This window comes from Prunus avium, chromosome 1 (assembly GCF_965620075.1).
Source record: "Prunus avium chromosome 1, drPruAviu1.hap1.1, whole genome shotgun sequence".
Classification (NCBI taxonomy): Eukaryota; Viridiplantae; Streptophyta; class Magnoliopsida; order Rosales; family Rosaceae; genus Prunus; species Prunus avium.
Genome location: NC_142284.1, coordinates 5820156 through 5844595, shown reverse-complemented (window position 1 = coordinate 5844595; position 24440 = coordinate 5820156). Strand labels below are relative to the sequence as shown.

At 39.6% G+C, this 24440-nt stretch overlaps 1 protein-coding gene across 3 annotated transcripts; it reads right to left on the bottom strand.

The window, feature by feature from the left end:
* Nucleotides 1-19038: 19038 nt before the first annotated feature.
* On the bottom strand, nucleotides 19039-22008 carry LOC110758430 (uncharacterized). 3 transcript variants are annotated; one of them, XM_021960292.2, is made up of 3 exons: nucleotides 21464-22007; nucleotides 20640-20799; nucleotides 19039-19559 (listed from the first exon to the last, which is right to left on the bottom strand). In XM_021960292.2, exons 1-2 carry the CDS (start codon nucleotides 21879-21881, stop codon nucleotides 20675-20677), a joined length of 543 nt encoding a protein of 180 aa, XP_021815984.1. In that variant the 5' UTR covers nucleotides 21882-22007; the 3' UTR covers nucleotides 19039-19559; nucleotides 20640-20674. The 3 variants fall into 3 exon arrangements, with proteins under 3 accessions (XP_021815984.1, XP_021815985.1, XP_088103694.1); XM_021960293.2 differs by lacking the exon at nucleotides 19039-19559 and adding an exon at nucleotides 19598-20263 and having other exon boundaries at nucleotides 21464-22008; XM_088247568.1 differs by lacking the exon at nucleotides 19039-19559 and having other exon boundaries at nucleotides 20323-20799.
* Nucleotides 22009-24440: the final 2432 nt, after the last annotated feature.

Sequence of the window (24440 nt, the reverse complement as noted above, 5' to 3'; positions counted from 1 at the left end):
TACAATTTTTTTTTTTAAAAAATTTGGTCGAATTCTGAACTCATTAAATAAATCCAGAGGAAACAAATTACAAACAAAGCCAAAAGCTCAAAAGTAGGACACAAAAAATTGAGTTGAAGCAGTTAGACCTCAAAGATGAGGCTAGAACTAAGCTTTTCACCCAGAGGAGTTCAAACAAAAACAACAATAAAAAAATATAAAACAACGTAAAACAAGGAAATGAGAAATGCCACAACACCCATAGCTAATCAACAACGCCCCCAACACAAGACCATTACTACCGGAGAAGAAACTGTAGCAAAAAATACCAAAGGAAAATAGTGGTGGATACGTGTTGTGTGGATTTCAGCTGCACCAAAATGGATTCAGTTGCATCCTCAACTTGTGATACTCGCAAGTGCACGAGCCGTTTGGTAGTATAGCATATGTAAGTGCGAGGTCGATCCCACGAGGATTGGTGATTGAATGATCCAATTCATTTTTCCTACACAAAACAGAAATGAAAAAGAAAGGAAATAAATAAAACAAGGAAGAAAGAAATAACTAACTCAAGCAGATAAGTTCCCAAGTTCAATTAGATTAATGGATTGATTCTAGCTAAAGTATGATTAAGCCATGGTGTTTGGTCATAACCTTGTGTTCTTAATTCCCTAATTTGATCATTTGTTGTCTAACCTAAAATTAAGCATTAGGAACCCATTAAGCATAGAAGAACAATTTAAACAACCAAGCATGTATCTAATCCCTGTTGTCGAATGTCCATACATACTCTTCCTATTCATAGTTCAATTCGAATTAAAGCATGGTGTCTACTCTTAATTCAAACCAAGATAGCTAACATGCAAGCCTAAATGGTGATCAATCATTCAAACTAGCATATTAACTTATAAGCATAATGAATAAGAACAAAAACCATAATTGAAACTTGGAAACTAATCAAACTTGAAACTAAAGAAAAGAATGTACATTACAAGAAAAATAAATTACAACTAAGAAAACATTAAAGAAAGCTAGAATTGAGAACTAGAAAGCAAAACTAAGAGAATTTGAGGGAGAGAAGGGAAGGGAGCTCTAGAGAAGTGTTTGAGAGCTCCCCCCCTTGGGGTGTGTTTACAAGCTTGGGAAACCTCACTATATATAGGCCTAAGGAAGCTGAAAATCTGAATTAAGTATGGCTAATGCATACAACACTTTGTTTTATAAAATCTGAAATGGTTGATGCACTTCACTAATGCATACAACACTTCCATTATAAAATCTGAAATGGTTGATGCACTTCACTAATAAATCCCACCAGCAGCCCTAGCTCATCTTCATGTCACCATGACCAAGCTTCCAACCAGAAATAATAGCTCATCCTGAGGTCAGCATGACCAGCAACTTCAAGGGCTTACGAATTGGGCTTCCCTTAAGCAAATTAAGACTTTAAGCACTCAAACTTGAAGCTCAGAATGTCTTCTTTCCAGCCATATATCATTTGGGTCAATCCAAGGTCGGAGGAGGAAGTTAAGGCCAAAACAAATTGCTAACTCATTTTGCGCGCTGATAAAATCCATCCTGAGCATGGCTCTGTGTTTGCTAGGTAACAGACTCCACAATTATCCAATGAGGCTGAATTTCGGATATGTTATAGTATACACCCATTGGAACAACTTTCATGAAGAATGTGGCCTCATCCGAGCTATGTAGGTTGCTGAAACAAAGCTTGCAATATGACCTACGAAACTGGGCTGGCAGGGGACTGTAGCCAAAATTGAGTTTGTCTTTAAGCTCTTCATCCATTCATCCAAATTAGGCCCTAACATGCATGGATTGCATCATTTACTATCCAAAGCCCTCATTATTACCTAAAGCTCAATGAACTGAAAGATAAACACAAAAAGGATTAAAAGCACAAGTTTAACTCAAAAACATAACCAAATCATAAGCTAGAAGGGTACAAAATGATATACAATTATGAACCGATCAAATACCCCCAAACCTAGATTTTGCTAGTCCTCGAGCAAAACAAAAGGAAAACAAAGATAAAAACAAACAAGAAGTTAACTAGACCACTTTCGTAGGTAACTCGATTGCATTGAGCATATGCAACAAGCCTTTAAACCTCTAGGCATCCCTAGTAGGAGGAGTTGTGTCTCCTGAGGGTTTAACAGATACGATACCCACAAACGTTTTACTGACTCTGTAAAACAAGGTAATTAGAAAACTTAAAAGATTGTTAGTCCGTAAGCAAAATAAAAAACAAAAACAAAAATAATTACAAAAACAAAACAAAAACAAAAATAAAAATAAATAAATAAAAACTCAAAACAATCTTTCCGAACATTTTATGAAGATAAATGACTCATGCACATGACTCAAAAGTTTAAAAGCTCAATTTTAGACATTATTTACAAGGCGGCAAAGTTCAAAACATAACATGTTCAAAGTGTATTAGTGTGATAGCCAAATGCAACAAATTCCCCAATCTTAGTTTTCACACAATTTCAAAAATCATACCGAGCACAAATGCTACTTCAAATCTCACCGAAGTTGTCCTCTCACAAATGAATCACTCAGAAGAGGGCTACAATGCAACACTCAATTATAAACATGAGATTAGAGTTAAATCATAAGGGACTTAACTCAAAATAGGAAAATGAAGAACTTGCATTAATATGATCTCAAGAAGGATGCCAAACACTTAAAAGTAGAAAAATGGATGCAATTCAACCACATGACATTTAAGATCAATTTAGGTCTTTAGTATAGGTTGTAATGGGGCCAAGGGTGTAAGGTGAGTAAGAAATGAAAGGTATGGATAATACAAAGTCCAAGGAACTCGCAATGTAAGAGCATAAAACAATTGTTTACAAGACTTCGAATCATCACGATTAGATTTTTTTTTCTTTTACATGATCAAAACTCCTTATACCTTCATTTACATTGATTCAAACTCCTTTCCAAACACCAAATTATTTTGAAGGCCCAAAAATGAATTTTCAAACAACCGCCACTTAATCACAACTTTCTCTTTTCTTTCACCAATTGTGTGATTTTTTTTTGGATGTAATATCCCTTCCCAAACTTAGCCTGAAAAACACATCCGAATTAGAGCTCATGAATTCCTTAGAAAGGTAAATATTTGTTTTTCGGGCTAAGGTGAGGAAATATAATTGGTAAAATGAAAGAAAAGGTTTACATGTAGGCTCAAAATGGTAAACAATGGAAAATCATGCTTAAGCATGCATAAGGTTAGCTTGAAAGGCACAAACGATCCAAAGAAGGCCTTAATATCACTTCTTAAAATGTCATGAAGTCAAATTACATAAGAATGAATGACTTTTAAGTGATCAACCAAATCAATGAATAATGAGATCAAACAACAACTTTGATGACAAGAAAATAAGAGTATGTGTATAACACTCATGAAATGAAGCACAAGGCTCAAAAGCTCACATTATATGGTTATATAAGTCTAATTTATGCTTGATACAATTATTTGGGTCATGCAAATCCTTTAATTGGAAAATTATGAAACAAATGGCAAGTGCAAAGAAGGTTTCGAACATGTCATGCTAGAACGATGCCAAATCAATTAATTAATTAATTTTTTTTTTACAATAAAAATTTACAAGGAAAACAAAATAAATAATAAATAAAATTCAATTTTCATTTAAGTCATGCAAACATTTATCACAATCTCATCAAATGTGTTCGGAAAGTGAATAAAATCAAAATCAAAATCAAAATCAAAATAAAAGCAAGACTTAACAAAATAAAATAAAAATAAAAACAAGCAAATAAAAAAATAAAAAAATAAATTAAGGAAAAACCAAATTTACATGCTAAACTCCAATACCCCCAAACCTAGAAATGAACATTGTCCTCAATGTTTAAAATTTAGGCACAAGCAATGTCAAATATAACAATTGAAGGTATTAAAGCAAATAAATAAATAAATAAAACAAAAAACAAAAATAAAATAAAATAAAATAATTACAAAATAAAAAATTACAAAACAAACAAACAAATAAAAAGAAATGAAACAGTAAAACAGTCGAAACAAAAAGCCCTAAACAGACAGTCTTACGCAAACCAAAACCCAAACAATTAAAAGCCCAACCCAAAAGAAAGTTAACCCACCTTGAAACCTAAACAACGGTGAAAACCCGACCCACAATAAAATCCGAAGCCCAGACGTTTATTTTTTATTTTTTATTTTTATTTTTTTTAATTTAAAAAAAAAATGTGCATTGGGAGTGCAAAGAGTGTGATTTCTGAAAGGGAAGAGCGTGGTCCCTGATGCCTTGGTTCCTGGGGAGTCACGGGTGAAAGGGGTGAGGGACGTGTCGGCGTGCAGAGGCAGCAGTCACATCCCCCAAGCCAGAATTATTGGCTTCTTGGGTGAAGCGGGACGACTTTTTCACTAGAAGGTGGTGAAAGGTGAAAATGCAATTAAGGGGGTTGGGAAACGGGTGCGGCGACATATAGAGATAAGCGGTAAGGGCCGCACAGAACTCAGAACCGCAGCGGCTAGGGTTTAGCAGACTAAGTCTATAAAAGGTAAAAAGAAAGGGTAAAAAAAACACAAACTCAGAAACACACAAAAGAGAAAAGAAAGAAAGAAGAAAAGAGAGTGAGAAATCAAATGGCCTCAAACTACCCATTTTCGTTGGATCTCAACCTAGCTCCACCGACTCAGACACGAGGCCAAGCAGCGGCACCAGTATGGATGCCCTACTTTGCTTCCGCACGGGGGCCTGTGACAGTAACTGACTCAATACTCCTGGACAACGATGTTGCCATTGGAGTGGCTAGAAATTTAGTGACTCCTAAAGATATACGTGTTCTGGGGACAAGGGATGACAACCGGGTCGTGAGCGATGCCCTGGCACTGAGCGTGCAGAGTACGGCAACAGTCGCAAGTTTGGGTCATCGCCTACTTGCGAAGTCCCATGAGGTAGAGGTGCTGAAAGGTCAGTTGGCGGCGGAGCGAAGTATGGTTGAGGAGTGTCAGACTGCTATAAAAAGCTTGAAAAGGGAGAGGTCAAGGATAGTGGAGGTGAATCGACACCAGCTAGAAGTATTGCGGGACGAGAATAAAAACCTATCAAAAATGGTAGAGTTGTACTCTCGCGACATGCGAAAACAGCTGGAGGACCTAGACCGACCGGGTAAACGCAAACAAGCAGATCGCGAGAGTAGTTACGCTCAAGCTAAGATTGCGATCTTTGGGAGCTCAAGTGATGAGCCCCAAGAAGCTGTGCGTGAAGCCCCGGAAGAGGACAGCCAGAGGGCCAAACTCAAAGCTCCAATGGTCGAGACACCAAGCACCGAGAAGAAATGATTTCCTACTGCATTATTGTTGTTTTTATTTTATTTTGTTGTTTTTGTATTTTCTTTATTTTGTTTCGGAAATAAAAGAGTAAGGTTGCAGAAAGAAAAAGAAAAAGAAAACACACTTCCCAACTAAAATAAAACAAAGACGACAAACGGAAAAGAAAACACATTTCCCTAACTAAAATAAACTAAAGATGATAGCCGAAAGGGAAAAGCAAAAACACAAAGCTCTAGAAAATGAAAGTAACGGGCAAAAACATTAAACACCAGAAAACACGGAGGAAAAAAAAAAAGAAAAGTAAAGTAAAGGTGCTCCCCCTTGAAGCGATTAGGTCGAGCATGCCCGGGAAATCCGAAATGGTGTTGGCTCTCTCTCATCAGCATATGTCTATTTAAACCACACCTCTGCAAGCGGATGATACCCAGCATTTCTTCCTGCAAACTCAAGGAAAAACATCAAAAAATTCAGAAGCAAAACAAATGGCATCCTCATGCACTTACCTTGATGATCTCAACCTTGAGCTCTCACTTGCACCACCGAATGCCCAAACAAGGGCTCCTCCAAACACTGTCTTTCCAAACTCTACATATCATCACGGTACGGCCTCAAACTTTGCTGAGATAATACCGAACTTTTCTGAGGCAATGCCGAACAGAGCAGCGCTGCTGGGAGGCATGATTGGTAACAAGCTCACACCGACAGATCATCTGCATGTGGCACAGAGGTCTGACAAGGCAGCGGTGGAGGAGTCCCATAATTTAACTGTACTCCATGCGGTCTCGGCTACCAATTTGGGCATGCGATTGCTGGCGAGAACACGGGAGTGTGCCGCAATGAGCGAGGAAATAGCTTCCTTGAAGGCTATGGTGGCAGACTTGCAGAAGCGGCTCAACTGTGCCAATCAGCACGTGGAAGCACTGCAAAGAAAAAATGAGGACCATGTGGAGCTGCTGCAGATTCTGCAAGTAAGAGAAAACAGAGGCATGCCATGAAGATGAAGATGAAGATGAAGAAGTTGTTTTTATTTTTAATTGTTTTTATTTTTGTTTTGTTTTGTTTTCTTTTTGTTTTTTTTTTGTTTTTTGTTTTTATGCAATGTTTGAAATAAAAAAAAAAAAATTGTTTTAACACTCAGAAATAAACTAACTAACCATACCACGTAAATAAATAAATAAACTAACATAACAAAACAAAAACAAAAACAGAAACAAAACAAAAACAAAGACTCAACAGAAAAGAAAACAAAGAAAATAAAGAAAACTTAATTTAAAAAACACACAATATACAAGCAACTCACGGATGACCAGTTAAGGGCCTCAGAAAACACAGCCAGGGGATCCGGGAAGGTTGGAGGGGTCACAATGGTCCCGCTTAAAACCCAAACTTCTTAGACACCGAAGGTGTCGCCTAAAGAACTCCTAGACACTGTATTAACGGAAGTGCTCACTGAGGTTACCATAAGTCGGCTCATATGAAAAATCTTTTTTTTTTATTTTAAAATTTTTAAGATAAGAAATAAAAACAAATTAAGATAAAATGGAACAACAAACCATAAACGAAAATGAACTAAGTACCCTAAACAAATTCAAACAAACAACATAAATTGTTGTACTAAAAGAAACAAACCAATAAACCAAAGAAAAACACAAACAGCACTTTCTATCACCCGTTTATCACCATTTGGACAGATTCGTTTCTCTGTTTTTCAGCTTCGACCTGTGTTCAGTTTTTAGGCTATAACTTTCCAACCGTAAGTCCAAATTTTACGTTCTTTATATGGTTGGATTCAGCACAGAAAAACAAAGAACTCAACGCGGACCAAAAGGTAAAAACAATGACGGAAATAAACATAATTCAAAGAAGAGAAAGGATTGAAATGCTCCCCCTTGAAGCGATTAGGTCGAATGTGATGCACTTGGAGGTCGCGACTTCTCCCATTGCTCCACACTACCCATTCTTATGATTGAGGTTGCCATCTCTCTCCATTTTTATTAAGCTATCATAAATTGCTAAAACAAACACACAAACTTGAAATGGAATTAAAAGGATTAGGAAATAAAAACTAAAATGAAAAGGAAAATCAACACACATCCAATTCCATGCTTCAAAGCAACAAGCACCAATGGGTTGTGTAAGCTGGGACTTAAACCCAGTTCTCTTGCTTGTTGGGCAATTGTCCTTTTCTGTTGGACTACAAACACAACTTGTCCATTAACGTCATTAACTTTAAAACTTGAAATTGTCTAGAAAAACATGAAAATGAAAAATAAAAATAAAACAAGTAGGGAAAAGAAATAGAACCAAACTAAGTTGCCAATCCCCGGCAACGGCGCCAAAAACTTGTTGTGTGGATTTCAGCTGCACCAAAATGGATTCAGTTGCATCCTCAACTTGTGATACTCGCAAGTGCACGAGCCGTTTGGTAGTATAGCATATGTAAGTGCGAGGTCGATCCCACGAGGATTGGTGATTGAATGATCCAATTCATTTTTCCTACACAAAACAGAAATGAAAAAGAAAGGAAATAAATAAAACAAGGAAGAAAGAAATAACTAACTCAAGCAGATAAGTTCCCAAGTTCAATTAGATTAATGGATTGATTCTAGCTAAAGTATGATTAAGCCATGGTGTTTGGTCATAACCTTGTGTTCCTAATTCCCTAATTTGATCATTTGTTGTCTAACCTAAAATTAAGCATTAGGAACCCATTAAGCATAGAAGAACAATTTAAACAACCAAGCATGTATCTAATCCCTGTTGTCGAATGTCCATACATACTCTTCCTATTCATAGTTCAATTCGAATTAAAGCATGGTGTCTACTCTTAATTCAAACCAAGATAGCTAACATGCAAGCCTAAATGGTGATCAATCATTCAAACTAGCATATTAACTTATAAGCATAATGAATAAGAACAAAAACCATAATTGAAACTTGGAAACTAATCAAACTTGAAACTAAAGAAAAGAATGTACATTACAAGAAAAATAAATTACAACTAAGAAAACATTAAAGAAAGCTAGAATTGAGAACTAGAAAGCAAAACTAAGAGAATTTGAGGGAGAGAAGGGAAGGGAGCTCTAGAGAAGTGTTTGAGAGCTCCCCCCCTTGGGGTGTGTTTACAAGCTTGGGAAACCTCACTATATATAGGCCTAAGGAAGCTGAAAATCTGAATTAAGTATGGCTAATGCATACAACACTTTGTTTTATAAAATCTGAAATGGTTGATGCACTTCACTAATGCATACAACACTTCCATTATAAAATCTGAAATGGTTGATGCACTTCACTAATAAATCCCACCAGCAGCCCTAGCTCATCTTCATGTCACCATGACCAAGCTTCCAACCAGAAATAATAGCTCATCCTGAGGTCAGCATGACCAGCAACTTCAAGGGCTTACGAATTGGGCTTCCCTTAAGCAAATTAAGACTTTAAGCACTCAAACTTGAAGCTCAGAATGTCTTCTTTCCAGCCATATATCATTTGGGTCAATCCAAGGTCGGAGGAGGAAGTTAAGGCCAAAACAAATTGCTAACTCATTTTGCGCGCTGATAAAATCCATCCTGAGCATGGCTCTGTGTTTGCTAGGTAACAGACTCCACAATTATCCAATGAGGCTGAATTTCGGATATGTTATAGTATACACCCATTGGAACAACTTTCATGAAGAATGTGGCCTCATCCGAGCTATGTAGGTTGCTGAAACAAAGCTTGCAATATGACCTACGAAACTGGGCTGGCAGGGGACTGTAGCCAAAATTGAGTTTGTCTTTAAGCTCTTCATCCATTCATCCAAATTAGGCCCTAACATGCATGGATTGCATCATTTACTATCCAAAGCCCTCATTATTACCTAAAGCTCAATGAACTGAAAGATAAACACAAAAAGGATTAAAAGCACAAGTTTAACTCAAAAACATAACCAAATCATAAGCTAGAAGGGTACAAAATGATATACAATTATGAACCGATCAATACGCCACCATAGCTACAAAGAGCACTACCATAATCCAAGAAATAAGTGCCATATACACTTTTATTTTTGGTGAAGAGTGCCATATACACTTTAAACGCATCCTCAACTACATTAGTATCATCGAGAAGACACACTAGTAAAGTCGAGGAGCAGAACATGGTGGTGAAGACCAGACGTCGAGACGAAGCCGCAGGGGATTGGTTGAGAAAAAGCCTATAAAGGAAAAGTAAAGACACAAACATAAAACTAATTGCCGATACCACCGCCAAGTAGACAGAGGCAAAAGTAGAAGGGCATATTGAGCATATAAGCATCATAAGATAGAGAATTGTCTTGGAAATGCCCAAACTATGACAATTCCAGGATAGTTGTATTATGGACCCTGTGCGGCTATTGAAGGCCAACCCCCACAACTTGAGAGAGATGTGCCCTTGCACTCATGAAATAATTTTTCCATACCCTTTATTTCTTTTTTGCAAAAGGAGGAGCTCTGTTTCAAGAGGGGCCATAACCTCCTCCCTCTCCAAGTCATTCAATAAGGGCACATTCTAAACACTGCCCATAGGAACCATCTTCCTTGCTTTGTTAAAAGCACTCATCATTCCTCGTGGTAACGACTAGCCAATCCAGTCAAACCCTTCGACCAGAACCAATCTTTCCGGTCGCTGAGGAGATATGGAAGCAAATCCCCCACTATTCCAAAGGACCTTTAGACCTTCTTTCACCATTGGAACATGAGGTTCATGGTTCGAACCGAGAAGCTTAGCGAAGGTGACCACGTTATCCTCCCGCACTTTCGACTACAAAAAGTCTTTAAAATGAGAGGTCAAATCCTCCATAAAGAGTTCATCCTTACTAAAACATTTTTCTTGCTTGTTCACTGGAGCACATAAGAACCCTACGAAATGGTCGACAAAAGCCAACCCAAATAGGTTAAGCTCACATCCAAGCCATAAAGGCCACAACAAGCCACAGAGGGCCACAAAAAGATGGGAATTGATCATCTCCTGATCATGAAAATGCTCGAGGATGCCACACAAAGAAATCAAGGGCCGATTGCTACATCGTCGTTAGATCTACACGAACTTCCTACTAAGACCCCGTTTAGGATTGTTTTTTTTTTTTTGTTGCTAAAAACCTGCTTCACTTTGAAGTTAAGCAGTTTAAGGTGTTTGGTAAAAATAAAATATCCTGATTATTTTAAAAGCAGTGGCCTTTTGACAGCAGGCTCTGGGTTGTTGTTCAAAGCTGCTTTCAAAAGAAACAAAGATTAGCCTTTAATGGCAAAGGACCAACTAGTGTAGTGGTTTGGAGTGATTGCTCCCTCAGGCAAGGTCCTGGATTTGAGTCTTAGAATCTGTGTAGTGTGTGTGAGTTTAATATATTATCGCCCCTGTCAATAGGAAAGGTTCTCTAAAAAAAAAAAGGGTGAGCTTTTAATGAATTTTTTTAATTCACAAAAATACCATCATTAAATTTTAAAAATGACACCACCTCCACCTCCACATCTGTTGGCGCTAAATCTGAACAGATAGAGATGAGTGCAACTTACAAGAGATGTGGACGATCTAGGAGATCGATTGAGTTGTAAATGGAGATTCCTCCTGTCTTCAGATGCTGATCCTGAATAGAAGATAAGCGAAGCTCGTGAGGTCTATGGAACCGGTGTGGAACCAGCCTAAGACCCTCCGATGCTCAAGTAAGATTGTTTTTAAGAGCTCTTGCTGTTGACCATATAGAAGTATAAAAGTCAAGCTGAAAAGTCTTACCCCTTTGTTGATGGTGAAGGGGTGTATTTATAGAGGGCATTTGGGATGCTTGTGGTGTTCATTTCCGATGTGGGACTCGTGGGAGGGCCCTGTGAGGTTGACACGAGTCCTTAGATATTTCGGGCGGGTGCTTCAAGGCTGATTATGTACAATCGGTATGGGGTGCCGATTGTAGACGAGCTGGGCCTGTATCGGTTGTTTGCAGCTTTGAGACAATGTCATCGGTAGCCGATGCCGATTGTTCGAGGCCTTGGGTACTTGGGTGAGCTTCTATGATCCACGTGTCGTTGTATGAGTGGAGGGTCAGATATGGTACAAACAGTAGTCCCCCAAGTTGCCGATTGAGAAGCTTCTCGGTTGGGGACTTGAATATGTCTTCGGCATTCTGACCCGGGCTCGATGGTCTCATTGTTGCCGATGGTGGTATGTAGTCCCCCAAGTGCCCGAGCGAGCGAGCTTGGAAAGAGACGGTATGATGTACAGGGTGGTCCGGGGTGCCGAAGGTCCGCTCCGCCTAATGATGATGGAGTGCCGAAGGCATCGCTCATATGAAATGATGCGGGGTGCCGAAGGCATCGCGCGCGCCGAATGCTGACGGGGTGCCGAAGGCAACGCTCGCGTCGCATGATGATAGGGTGCCGAAGGCCGAAGGCAGATGCCGAATCATTGGGGGGATGTGAAGACATTGCACGCATTGAATGATGCAAGGGTGCCGAAGGTAACGCTCGCGTCGTATGATGGCGGGGTGCCGAAGGCATCGCTCGCGCCGAATGCTGACGAGGTGCCGAAGGCAACGCTCGCGTCGCATGATGGCGGGGTGCCGAAGGCATCGCTCGCGCCGAATGCTGACGTGTTGCCGAAGGCATCGCTCGCGTCGCATGATGGTGGGGTGCCGAAGGCATCGCTCGCACCGCATGATGGTGGGGTGCCGAAGGCATCGCTCGCGCCGAATGCTGACGGGGTGCCAAAGGCAACGATCACATCGCATGATGGCTATTGCCAATGACACCTTTTTAGGTCGACATCAGATTTGCTTTGACCCATATGTGTGAGTGTTGCCGATGAGGAGACTATCTAGGATTAGATATCTTTATCAATTGTTTTGCATGCTGCCGTACGGTAGGATTCTCTCAGCTTGGATGTAGTTGCATGCTGAGTGACTTTTTGGTGGTTATCATTTTGATATTCACCATGTCTCTTTAGTAAAGTATGCAATGTGGACTTTCCTCCAATAAAGCTTTCCAAGGAAGGTGCCAAACGGCAATTCGTAGAAAGTCTGGAGTGCCTTGCATTTTACTTTTTTATTTGATTGCTGTTTGGCAATTGGCTTCAGCACTTGGGTGCCCAACACGGTGGATCAGCGGAGCTTTGTGTTTGTTTGAGCATGGGTGGTGCCGAACGGCAGCTGGTTATGCTAATGATGATTTCATCCTTGACTTGGGTCTTTGGGTGCCTTGAAGGAATCACTGACATGGATGCCGATCAGTAATTGTCATCTCCGATATGCACGTTGGGCTTGGGTGCCGTTTGGTTCCCTTTGAAAGATTTTCCAAATTTGATGGGTATGAGAGTCCGAGCATTCCCAAGCAATGTGTAGAATACAAAAAGATACGGTAGCAATCAAAAGCTTCCAATCGACAGATAAAGGGCCAAGTCCCCCAGTGGGTCGATAAGGAAAGGCTACCGAACGGTATGTAGGTGGTCTCCATTGTCTTGACTTGGACTTCTTGCTTATCTTGAGCAATTGATTGACATGGGTTGCCGAACGGTACCTCTTGGTTTTTGAGCTGTCTGAAGCAGACGGTTTTGTGGGCATAGGGGCCGTACAGTACGATTGGTCACGCAAGCCATGCAAGCCATGCAAGCCATGCAAACTGAGTCACTTTCTGATTGGCTTTTCCTATATAGCCAATAGGACAAAATAATATTAAAATAAGAAGAATGGAAGGTGACTGGGTCACCGATTGAGCCCATGTTTTATGTCAGCCACTTGAATAATATATGGAATGATTGAATCCCATGCTTATAAATATATTAAAGTATAAGATAAGAAAATGTGCTTTTATCTCTTGGAAATAATGCACGTGGCTTTTCTTGACCCAAAGAATAATAAGTTTCTCCAATAATGCTTTCCAAGGAATATGCCGAACGGTAAGGCATGTCAAGAAAAGATAGGGTGGCCCATGTGTTTCTTCTTCTTCTTAATATTATATTGCAAGGATTTATCTTCTACATGTCGCTGCTTTAGCATTCATGGTTGCTCCAGCATGGTAAGGCTGGTGGCCGAAGGCTGATGCCGATGGCCGAAGGCTGATGGCGCCGTAATGGAGAAGTGTCTCTTGGAAGGTGCCGTTCGGCATGGCTGAAGGCTGATGGCTGATGCCGAAGGTTGATGCCAATGGCCGAATGCTGAATCATTGAGGGGACGTGAAGACATCACACACGCCGAATGATGCAAGGGGTGCCGAAGGCCGATGGCAGATGCCGAATCATTGGGGGGATGTGAAGACATCGCACGCGCCGAATGATGCAGGGGCGCCGAAGGCCGAAGGCAGATACCGAATCATTGGGGGGATGTGAAGACATCGCACACGCCGAATGATGCAAGGGCGCCGTAGGCCGAAGGCAGATGCCGGATCATTGGGGGGATGTGAAGACATCGCACGCGCCGAATGATGCAAGGGCGCCGAAGGCCGATGGCAGATACCGAATCATTGGGGGGATGTGAAGACATCGCACGCGCCGAATGATGCAGGGGCGCCGAAGGCCGAAGGCAGATACCGAATCATTGGGGGGATGTGAAGACATCGCACACGCCGAATGATGCAAGGGCGCCGTAGGCCGAAGGCAGATACCGAATCATTGGGGGATGTGAAGACATCGCACGCGCCGAATGATGCAGGGGCGCCGAAGGCCGAAGGCCGAAGGCAGATGCCGGATCATTGGGGGATGTGAAGACATCGCACGCGCCGAATGATGCAAGGGCGCCGAAGGCAGATACCGAATCATTGGGGGGATGTGAAGACATCGCACACGCCGAATGATGCAAGGGCGCCGAAGGCAGATACCGAATCATTGGGGGGATGTGAAGACATCGCACACGCCGAATGATGCAAGGGCGCCGAAGGCAGATACCGAATCATTGGGGGGATGTGAAGACATCGCACACGCCGAATGATGCAAGGGCGCCGTAGGCCGAAGGCAGATGCCGGATCATTGGGGGGATGTGAAGACATCGCACGCGCCGAATGATGCAAGGGCGCCGAAGGCCGATTGTAGGAGGTGCCGAGGGCATGGCTCAAAAGGGTGCCGAGAGCACTCGTGAAGGAGAACGACATAGCGTTTTGTGTCGTTTCCCACAGACGGCGCCAATCTGTTGGCGCTAAATCTGAACAGATAGAGATGAGTGCAACTTACAAGAGATGTGGACGATCTAGGAGATCGATTGAGTTGTAAATGGAGATTCCTCCTGTCTTCAGATGCTGATCCTGAATAGAAGATAAGCGAAGCTCGTGAGGTCTATGGAACCGGTGTGGAACCAGCCTAAGACCCTCCGATGCTCAAGTAAGATTGTTTTTAAGAGCTCTTGCTGTTGACCATATAGAAGTATAAAAGTCAAGCTGAAAAGTCTTACCCCTTTGTTGATGGTGAAGGGGTGTATTTATAGAGGGCATTTGGGATGCTTGTGGTGTTCATTTCCGATGTGGGACTCGTGGGAGGGCCCTGTGAGGTTGACACGAGTCCTTAGATATTTCGGGCGGGTGCTTCAAGGCTGATTATGTACAATCGGTATGGGGTGCCGATTGTAGACGAGCTGGGCCTGTATCGGTTGTTTGCAGCTTTGAGACAATGTCATCGGTAGCCGATGCCGATTGTTCGAGGCCTTGGGTACTTGGGTGAGCTTCTATGATCCACGTGTCGTTGTATGAGTGGAGGGTCAGATATGGTACAAACAACATCCAACTCCACCACCACCTCCTCCTCCTCAACCTCCACCTACACAACCGCCATCCCCACCACCACCACCACCTCCTTCACTACCACCTCTTTCACCACCACCTTCACCTTCATCTCTTTCATAACCACTGCCACCACATGATTAGCGTATAACACTTTCAACATCATGTCTATTTTAGTCATTATTCACAGTTATAACAGTCTTATATTAAAATTTACCAAATAGTTTTGACACTGCTTGTTGTACTAACATCACTTTAAAAATATTGTTTACCAAACATGAAGCTGTTTTACTTTACAATTAATTATTTTCAAAGCACAGCAGAAGCAACTTTTTTTAAAAGTGACAGCAATCCCAAACTGGCCATAACCTCACCAACTTGAAGTTACATTGTGCCACTCAGAGAGAGCCAACTAGCTATCAGATGCTTTATTGGCCATTGTGAGAATCCGTATTCTTAAAAGTTTTTAAAGAAGATTAAATGTTTATATATATATATATATATGTATTGTTTTACGTTTACAATACTATTATAATAATTATTTGTATTTAGTAAATATATATGTTCATTTGAATAACTATAAATTATATATATAATTTTTTTTTTCTCTAAATGGGTACCCTTAGATATTTTTGGGTATTTAATTGTATATATTTAGAATAATATTCAATTGTTAGAATTGTGTTATTTACCTTCTATGCATTAAGAAGCTAAAGTCTAATAATAGTTTTAATTCATGTTCTTATTAGAATTGGGCTTAGGAAACTCAATCACTTCATCTCTTGCATGCAACACCTCTTGACTTTGATTGTTGTAGTTGGCAACTTTACATTTCCTTGTATACTAATTAATCAACGTGGAAGAACGCTTACTTGCAGTACACTAAGGCTTACAAGTGTCATTGTGACTAAGCAACATTACCATGAGCTATTGTAATTGTAGAAATAGTTATCCATACTTGAAGCAAATCAACATGCAACCAATGAAAGTATAGGATAGTTGCCTATATGTAGTGTGTACATAGCTTGTGGATGAATAATGAGCTACTCTTTTGTGGATTTTCGAGTAGTTCTAACTTGTAAAATAATGTAAAATTTTTAAGATTTCAGATGTTGTTGTTTTTTGCTGAATATTCTATGTGAAATATTTATTTTATTTATTTAAATGTTTCTTCACATTTTAGTTATAGTTTTTATTAAATTCTATAATTAAAGTGTGAATCACGTCTTAACCCAAGGTTACTTAAATTCGTGGGTTGGGGCGTGACAGCCACCTACCTCGTGGCGTCGTTGAGCTATTGTAGAAGAGAAGAAGAAGATGTGTGGGTGTCACTAGGTCTTGGCGTCACTGGGTGTGGCAAAGCTAGGTCTCGGAGTGGGGTGGTGAATGTGTGAGGGTGGGCTGCTAAAAGGGGAGCGGCGGGGTGCAAATGGGAGGTGGGTGACTTTGTAGGTGTCGAGTTTGGTTGTGGGGCTTGGGGGAGAAGAGAAAGAGAGAGTGGCGGCTGTGGGAGCATGGGCGATGCTATGCCTGCCCATCTCAAAAATTTTCAATAAAAAAAAAAAACCTACATGTGTTATAAGCCCATCCCAAAATAATAAAAAAATTAAAAGCAAAACCTACACATATGTTGCCCATCCAAATGGTCTCATGTCTTCTCTCTCCTTCTCTTTTGGCTATTAGACTTCTTGTTTCTCTCTCTCTCTCTTTGCTACCCGACAACAGCTTCTCCCTATTTTTTATTTTTTATTTTTTATTTAGTCAAATTCTCCCTGTATTGGCTACATCTTCTATTATCTTAGGTGGCAACTTTGCAACAACATTTTCTCCACTCCTTTGTCGACAACAAGTATTATTCTCATTCTCTCATTTGCTATATATCTTTAATTATAGTTTTAATTTAAAATTGAGTATTGTAGGGTTTAATTAGGGATGAATTATAATTTTGGGATTTTGTTGAAATAAATTAGGGCTTTGATTAGGGATGAATTATTCTAGGGCTTTAATTTGGGATTTTGTTAAAATTCAATATTCTATGGTTTAATTATGGATGAATTATAAATTTTGGTTTGGTATTGTTGAGATGCTATTGTGAGAATTTGTGTGATTTTTTGTTGGTATATTTGATTAAAATTCTTTCTACATATTATTCATAGGCTATCTTTTATTATGTTGGATCATAATCGGAATCCCAAGAGAACAAAAAATTTGTTGTCTTTTTTTAAGGAAAAAATGATGGGTCATCATCTAATACATTGCCTTCTAGCACTTCTTTATCTACTCCAATATGTGAAGAGCAAAATCTTCCTGAGTCTCCCATTGTCGAGCCTTCAGCTTTTAGCTTTTGCATTTGTTAAACTTTTATTTATGGATAGAGATATTTGAGGGTAAAGCTCATTATGTCCCCCCAGACTAGGTGTATCTTTTTATGTTTGTTAATGAAATTCACTCATACCGTCTAGTTTAGTATGTAAGTTTTGCCCAACCGGCTTTTGAATCCTGGAACCGCCCATATGTGGGAGAGTAGGCTGCTAAGAGGAAAGGAAAGGCAGTGGTGAGAAAAGGGGTGGTCCTGGGTTTGGGGGTGGGTTGCGAACGGGGAGGCGCTCTTTCACATTGTTGACAAATGGAGGTAGTTTCCTACTTCTCAATACTGACCCGACTGTTTATGCTCTGATATGACAATTGGTGACAATTATCAACCATAACCTTGTATTGAAGTTCGGCAAAAAAAAAACTCTTATTGAAGAACTCAAGACTCCCACATATAAGTAGCTACCACTATGAATTCGTCTAGTGCTAAGTTTGGACTTGATTCAACCAGATTATGTCTCACGATTCTCAACGTTTTAGGATTGCATCAAAAATATCTTGTGCCATGAATTTGAATAATGCTTCATTCCTTGCCTACTGATATGGCTTAGCTACAATCTGACACGTATCTTTTTTGTTAAGAATAATTAAAGTAAAAAATAAATGTACCTTTAAGAATGAAAAAAAGAAAAAAAAGAAAAAAAAAGAAAAGAGAAACAAGCGTTTGTTTGTAGTTGAGTCACGTAGTAGGTAAGGAGGAGTTCCTCCTTATGGGCAAAGCGGGAAGTATTATTCTTTCTTTACTTTATGGTGCAAAAAATAATTAATCAATTTAATATGTTACTGTGATTTCATATGCATAAATAGTTTAAAATAAATAAATTTGTTGAGTTATTTCACATGACAAAATTAAATCGGTAGAAAGTTCAAACTAGCCTGCTGGCTTAACCCCGCCCTCTTCCTAGGCTAAGTTTAGTGATTTACCTACACAATTTGAATTGATAACCAACGTTGCTAATGGACTTCAACTTCAAAAGGTATGAATTTTAACAATGCATTGTGTTAATAGGGGTCTCCATTTTACTTTGAATTTTCCACAACGCCATAACATCAGTTATGCAAATTTTTAAGGACCATTTTGTTCCATTCACAATTTAAAATTACAATATAGCATTAAATGTATTTTTTCTTTATTTTATCTAATATGGGTATAATTGAAAAATTAAACAAAATTTATTTTACATTCTTACACAAACCAAACATGAGAAAGGAAATAAAGTGGCATTTCCTTGTTACTTTTCTAGCATTACCAAATATAGGAAATAAATCCTTTCCGCAAACAAAGTGGGACCTTAAGGTGGCTTGAGCACTTTCTCTCCAAAAGATTTGTACAGAAATGGACACCTAGATGAAAATATTAGGTCATCTTTTGAAGTGATTTTAACTTCTCTCCACCAAGATGAGATGAAATCTACCATGGTAATATTACCATTGATTGATTGTAACCTTTGATGAGCATAAAACATTCCACTAAAGAAATTTTTCTACAAAAAAGGAGAAAAAATAAGAATTTCTTGTTGCCCACATCTTAACTCAAAATAGCACATAATTAATAGGCTGCCTAATTAATATACCGGGTATTCAATTCAAGTGTAAATCTCGGTGTCATTATCCAACAAAAAAAGAGTTTAAATCTTGGAAAAAGAAAAAGTAAATAAAAATTATAATTTTCATTATTTTCCTAACATAAATATCCCCTTGAAATTAACTTTCACAATACTTTAATGCCACCCATACCATGCACAAACTCATGACTCATCCAACCCACCCCAAATTCATGCTTCAACTTATGCAAGACGAATTTATTCATACAAGTGAATAAAACATCTTCACTACAATTCTCCATTTCAAAACACCAATTTCATATGACACTATATCATCTCTCCTCCACAACCTTCTCCACCACCCAAACCCAAAGACACCCTTGAGTTCCGCTCTGGCCCCACTTGTATCAACTCCAGAACAGCTGAACAACCTAGAGGATAAGCTTCTTCATTTCTGCATACTCTGAATCAGAAGCACAAGGTAGAAGATTGATCTTATCTCCACAATACAACCAAATTGAGATTGAAGTGAACTTGCAATGATCTTCCTCGACTTTTACGCCTCAGATACATAACCAGGATGCCAGAATTCCAATTCAGCTATTGCTAGACCTAAAATTTTCAATTACTCAGTTAAGACGCACGAGTGTAATCCATTTCTAGTAAAAACCTATTCATGATTCTAAAGATTATCACAGTATACATGCAGGAAATTTCATCTAGCAAGTGCAAAATTAAGAATTTAAAGTTGATGCAAACCATCCCTGAACAAAACAGATACATGCACACCGAATTTGCAGAGGTTTGACAGAAAGAAAAGCGAGAGAGAAAGGAGGATTCTGAAAACGGAATTTCATCACCTACGAGAAGGCATTCAGATCGAAATGTTTGTTATGAGAATAGTTGGAAGAGACAAAGGTGAGAGTGGAGAGACAAATAAGAGAGGAGATTATGAGAGCAACCTCTAGAAAGGGTCGTGTGCACGTCACATTACCAAATGTGATGAAATTGGATAAAATGATGTCAAGCATCACATTTCAACTTTTTGAAATTTCAAGGGGTACAACAGACATTTTTCTTAGGTGGCAAAGTAAACACTGACCAAAGTCGCAAAGTATAAGTGTAGATGTAGATTTCCCTTAGTATGCTCGGCTCTTTATAGCCCAAATTTTCCTTTTCTCAAGCTTTTAGATACTTAGCAAAGCTAAGCGAGCTTGCCAGTTTCAACCTTGAAAAGGTTAGAAAGAGCTGTTCGCAGACACAGACCCTCCGAACTGGGAAAATTGTGGCAAGCATGTAGCTATAGAAATTCAAACCTAAAATAGAAGAGAAAAATAAGGCACAAGATGATACACATGAATATACAATGAGACTATATACACAAGGATAATTTGCTCTGAGGAATCAAGGTATGACCATGTGGATACATACAACATTCCCACCATTTAATATTTCATTCCCTTTTGTTGTTGGATGTTATTATTCCAAACTATACAACTATAGAACACAATAATATAAATGCAGAAGATAATAATTACAATACATCAATGCAAACAAGTGGATTTACCACCAAAATCCAACGGCCTAAACCTAAACAAGTTAAATCCATCTCCTAAGATCCAATAACAACTATTTCGGTCATAACATGTGTGAAAAACAGCATTGGTGCTTGTCGAAAGTAAGGGAACTCACCCAAGCAACCAGGCTGCTAGAGAGATGAGCAATCCTTAATCATCCTCACAGCGAGATGGCTTCTGTGACTCAGTCAAAACCTTTACCTCCACCTCCACCTCTACTTCTGCTGATCCTTCTGCCTCCATATCCACCTCCCTTGTTTCTGTAGATCCACTCCCTGCAGCCAAGAAACATGTAACCAAAAGATTGACTCATTAAGAGCTAAAAGGTCTATTAAATAGCAATCTGCTTTTGTAGATTGAAAGATACATTACATTTAAAATCTGCAAGGCATATGATAAAATAAGCAAGCAGCATTCATCTTACGCATTCAAAAGTACATCTTCAGATGTCATTTCATGCCCTTCCCAGAGTCAATTCTCCATAATAAATTAAGAAAACTCATAAATTGAGCAGAATGTAACCAGGTTTCTTTCATTCTTCTGTAGAAGACTGAATGTTTCGGATGCAAACTCTGGCTCGACGGATATAAAAAGCATTTAGCATTCCATCATGTCCCAAATTATGTTTACCATTGAAGATAAAATTGAGGGTGCCTAGAAACAAAAGCTCCCTTTAATTGCCACAAAACTAAAAACCCCATTTCAATTTATAAAAACCAACAATTCCATCATACCCATCAAGCTAAAAACTAATTAAAAACTGTCTATATACATAAACCCCAAAAAAAACAAAAAATTTGACACACACACAAAACAAAACCCCTTTCAATTCCTTATGATTACCAACAATTCAATCAAACCAAATTGAATAAAAAATATTTCCTAAATACATAAACCAAGAAAGAAAAAGAAAAGGAAATTAAAAGAAAAAGCCCATACCATGAACGAAGAATTGAGAGCAAGGCCATCCTCGATCAGTGGCAATAGAGAGGGACTCTTCATCTGTGAGTTGGTCAGCCAATTTGCCAACCAAGTCAGTCACTTTCAAAGGGGCGAGTCGAGGTGGGACCCAGAACGAGGAGCCAGGAACGAAGGGGAGCCAATCGGGAGTGGCCCTCTGGACGAGGATGGTCTGAACGATGTCGTCTAGCTTCTTTAGCATTAATTTCTCCGAATCACTCGCCGGCGATGACGACGACGACGAGGAGGTGGACGGGTCAAGGTCGATCTCGATCAACTGGCCCTTGCCGGATCGGGTCGAGCGGGCCCGATGGGCCTGGGTCAGGGAGGGCGGGACCCGAGGGCGGTGCAGGAGAGAGTGGCGGAGTTGCAGAGTTTGAGTGAGGAGGCGGGCCATTTTGGACTGTAAAGAAGTGTGTAGAGAGAGAGAGAGAGAGAGAGAGAGAGAGAGAGGAGAAGATATTATGGAAGGGTGGAGGGGATGATGGTTGCTTGGGTTGGGGGTTCAGTTGGGTTGGGTGCGGTGGCCTGGCACGTGGTGAGAAGGAGGTGTTATCGTGTAAGAGTACGGTTGGCTGCCTCTTTTCATCCTTTCTTGCCATTTTCTTTTTTCTTTTTCTCTTTTTTAAACATTGAATGATAGTAAAAGTAAAAAAAAACCCTGCAAATATGGGTTAGCCAAGGAAGTGTGCCCACCAATTTTGATAGGAACTGCCCCGAATTCTTCGGAATTTGAGATAAATTCTGTGGTATTTTTGACATCATACCGATGCCGAGCTCACTTACAAAAGAAATGAGATTTTTTGTCGAAATTTCGGCAGAATCTCTCCTAAAAAATGGATATTTCCAAATTTCTCAACCTGTTAAAAGCACATTTAAAACATTCCAACAGGCAGCATACACGAGATAAATTCATGCAATTTACATATTAGGCATCCAGCCTTACAATCCATCCTAAACACGGGCAATATAAGAGCTATCTAAAGAATTTCGATTTACAACCGAGCAATAAAGGTTAACGGAAATGAAAACGAATAAAAAGTGTCCTACAGAAGCTCGAGACTCAGAAGGAAGGTCTCGGCGGCTGCTAGATTTGAATCTAGCTATTGCCTTGGGGGCACAAAACAGAAAAGTGTGAATGGACAAAAACAAAGTTTTGTAGTTGAAAACAACATATAGTAACCCCACCGTTTGGAAAACAATGCAAAACAAGATATGCATTCAGAACCGACATAGATATATATATATATATATATATATATATATATATATATATATTTATATAACCATGTCAAAACCACAGTGAAATCCAAACCTCATAAAGGTATCCAAATATCCAAATATCCATCCCATAGAAAAACCATTTCCCCAAACCACTCTCTCAAAACGCGTGCCTATTAGCACGATGAGCGAGGAAGTATCCTCACCGATAAATAAGACGGAATGTATAGGTATATATAATCCAAGTTTGTATTGGGGAAACAATCCAACCGGGGGATTGTTTGACTAGTCCACATGGAAGAATCCTCAATTGACCATGTGGCTAAGGAACTAGCCGTCTAACCAGGGGACTAACTCTACCAGCATGTACAACAAAATCATCAATACTTGTATGCCTGTAACAAGTCCTACACGCGCAGACTACCCCATTAAGGGTCTAAAAAATACCACGTCAAGGGTGCCCAGGTTCCGTCATATCCAAGTATCACCACATTTCCAAGTATCCAATCCATAATTTCCATATCCGGGGGAGGTACATTGGGTAGTGCTTATAGCACTTCAAACTGACATAACTATAATCCACTCCCTTTCCAAAATCTCATTACCGACACCCACATACCTCACACATAACCAAGCATAGATAGAAATTCTCGAAATCAATATATATAAACTCAAGATACTCGAATATGCCAAAACCCGAATATATTACAAACACTTTACAAAAATATCAAGTTTAACAATTGATTATATAATAAATTCAATAAACCATTAAATCAATATGCATAGTTTTCCGTCATAAAATAATGCTTATTATTTGAAAACAAAGTCCACTCACAAGTAGTCTCACGCTGCTTGACCCTGAGAGGGTCCCGCCTGCTGAGTACGAGTAGCCAGAGTAACTATTTCAGGATACGAGAACGAGATTAATATAAAGTGCTTCGAACGAGAACTTTAAATAAAATCCTAGTTTCCCAGGATTCAAGTGTGTGTACGCCGAACGAGAAGTTCTTAAGGTCCAACTACATGTTCTGGACGATGAAATAGCCTCGAAAGACGCTCGGTCAACCGAGTGGTCAAACTTCCCAAATCTGGTCAACCAAGCCCACGGGGCCCACGACCTCCGTTTTCTGATCCGAAAGTTCATATGGGTTCAACAAGGTTTAGATTACACGTCTTGCAAGTTTGGTCCAAATCGAACGGCCGGATCGCTCGCGATCGCACGATCAGACAGTTATTGTTTTACGCAAACTTTAAGTCATTGAATCGGAGCATCCAAGACTCCGATTCTAGATCCGCAAATTCCTAGATGATCCTAGAGATGCCTAGATCAACATATATGAAAATGGAGTCGATCCAACGGTCTGAACATATCTAACTTTGATAACGCCTAATATGCGATATCCGATCGACAGTCAAACGATAACCAAATTCAAATCCGAGCATACTAGGCATTTATGGATTCTATTTTCTATTTACATGTTGCGTCTACCCAAGTGCAAGTAGTCACATGTAGTAATAATCTTGGAAGTCCAAGTATCGTATCCTCAAGGAGCAGGTAGGCAAATCTCTGAACACAAAGAAATAATTAAACGTACCAAAATAAAAGTGATAAGCAAAATGGACAAGTAATTTGATTCGATTGTTGTAGAGGTTGAGTTTTAAAATGAAGGGTATACTGCCGATTTACCCCCTGAACTTGTACATAATTCTCAAATTACCCCCTGACCTTTTTTTT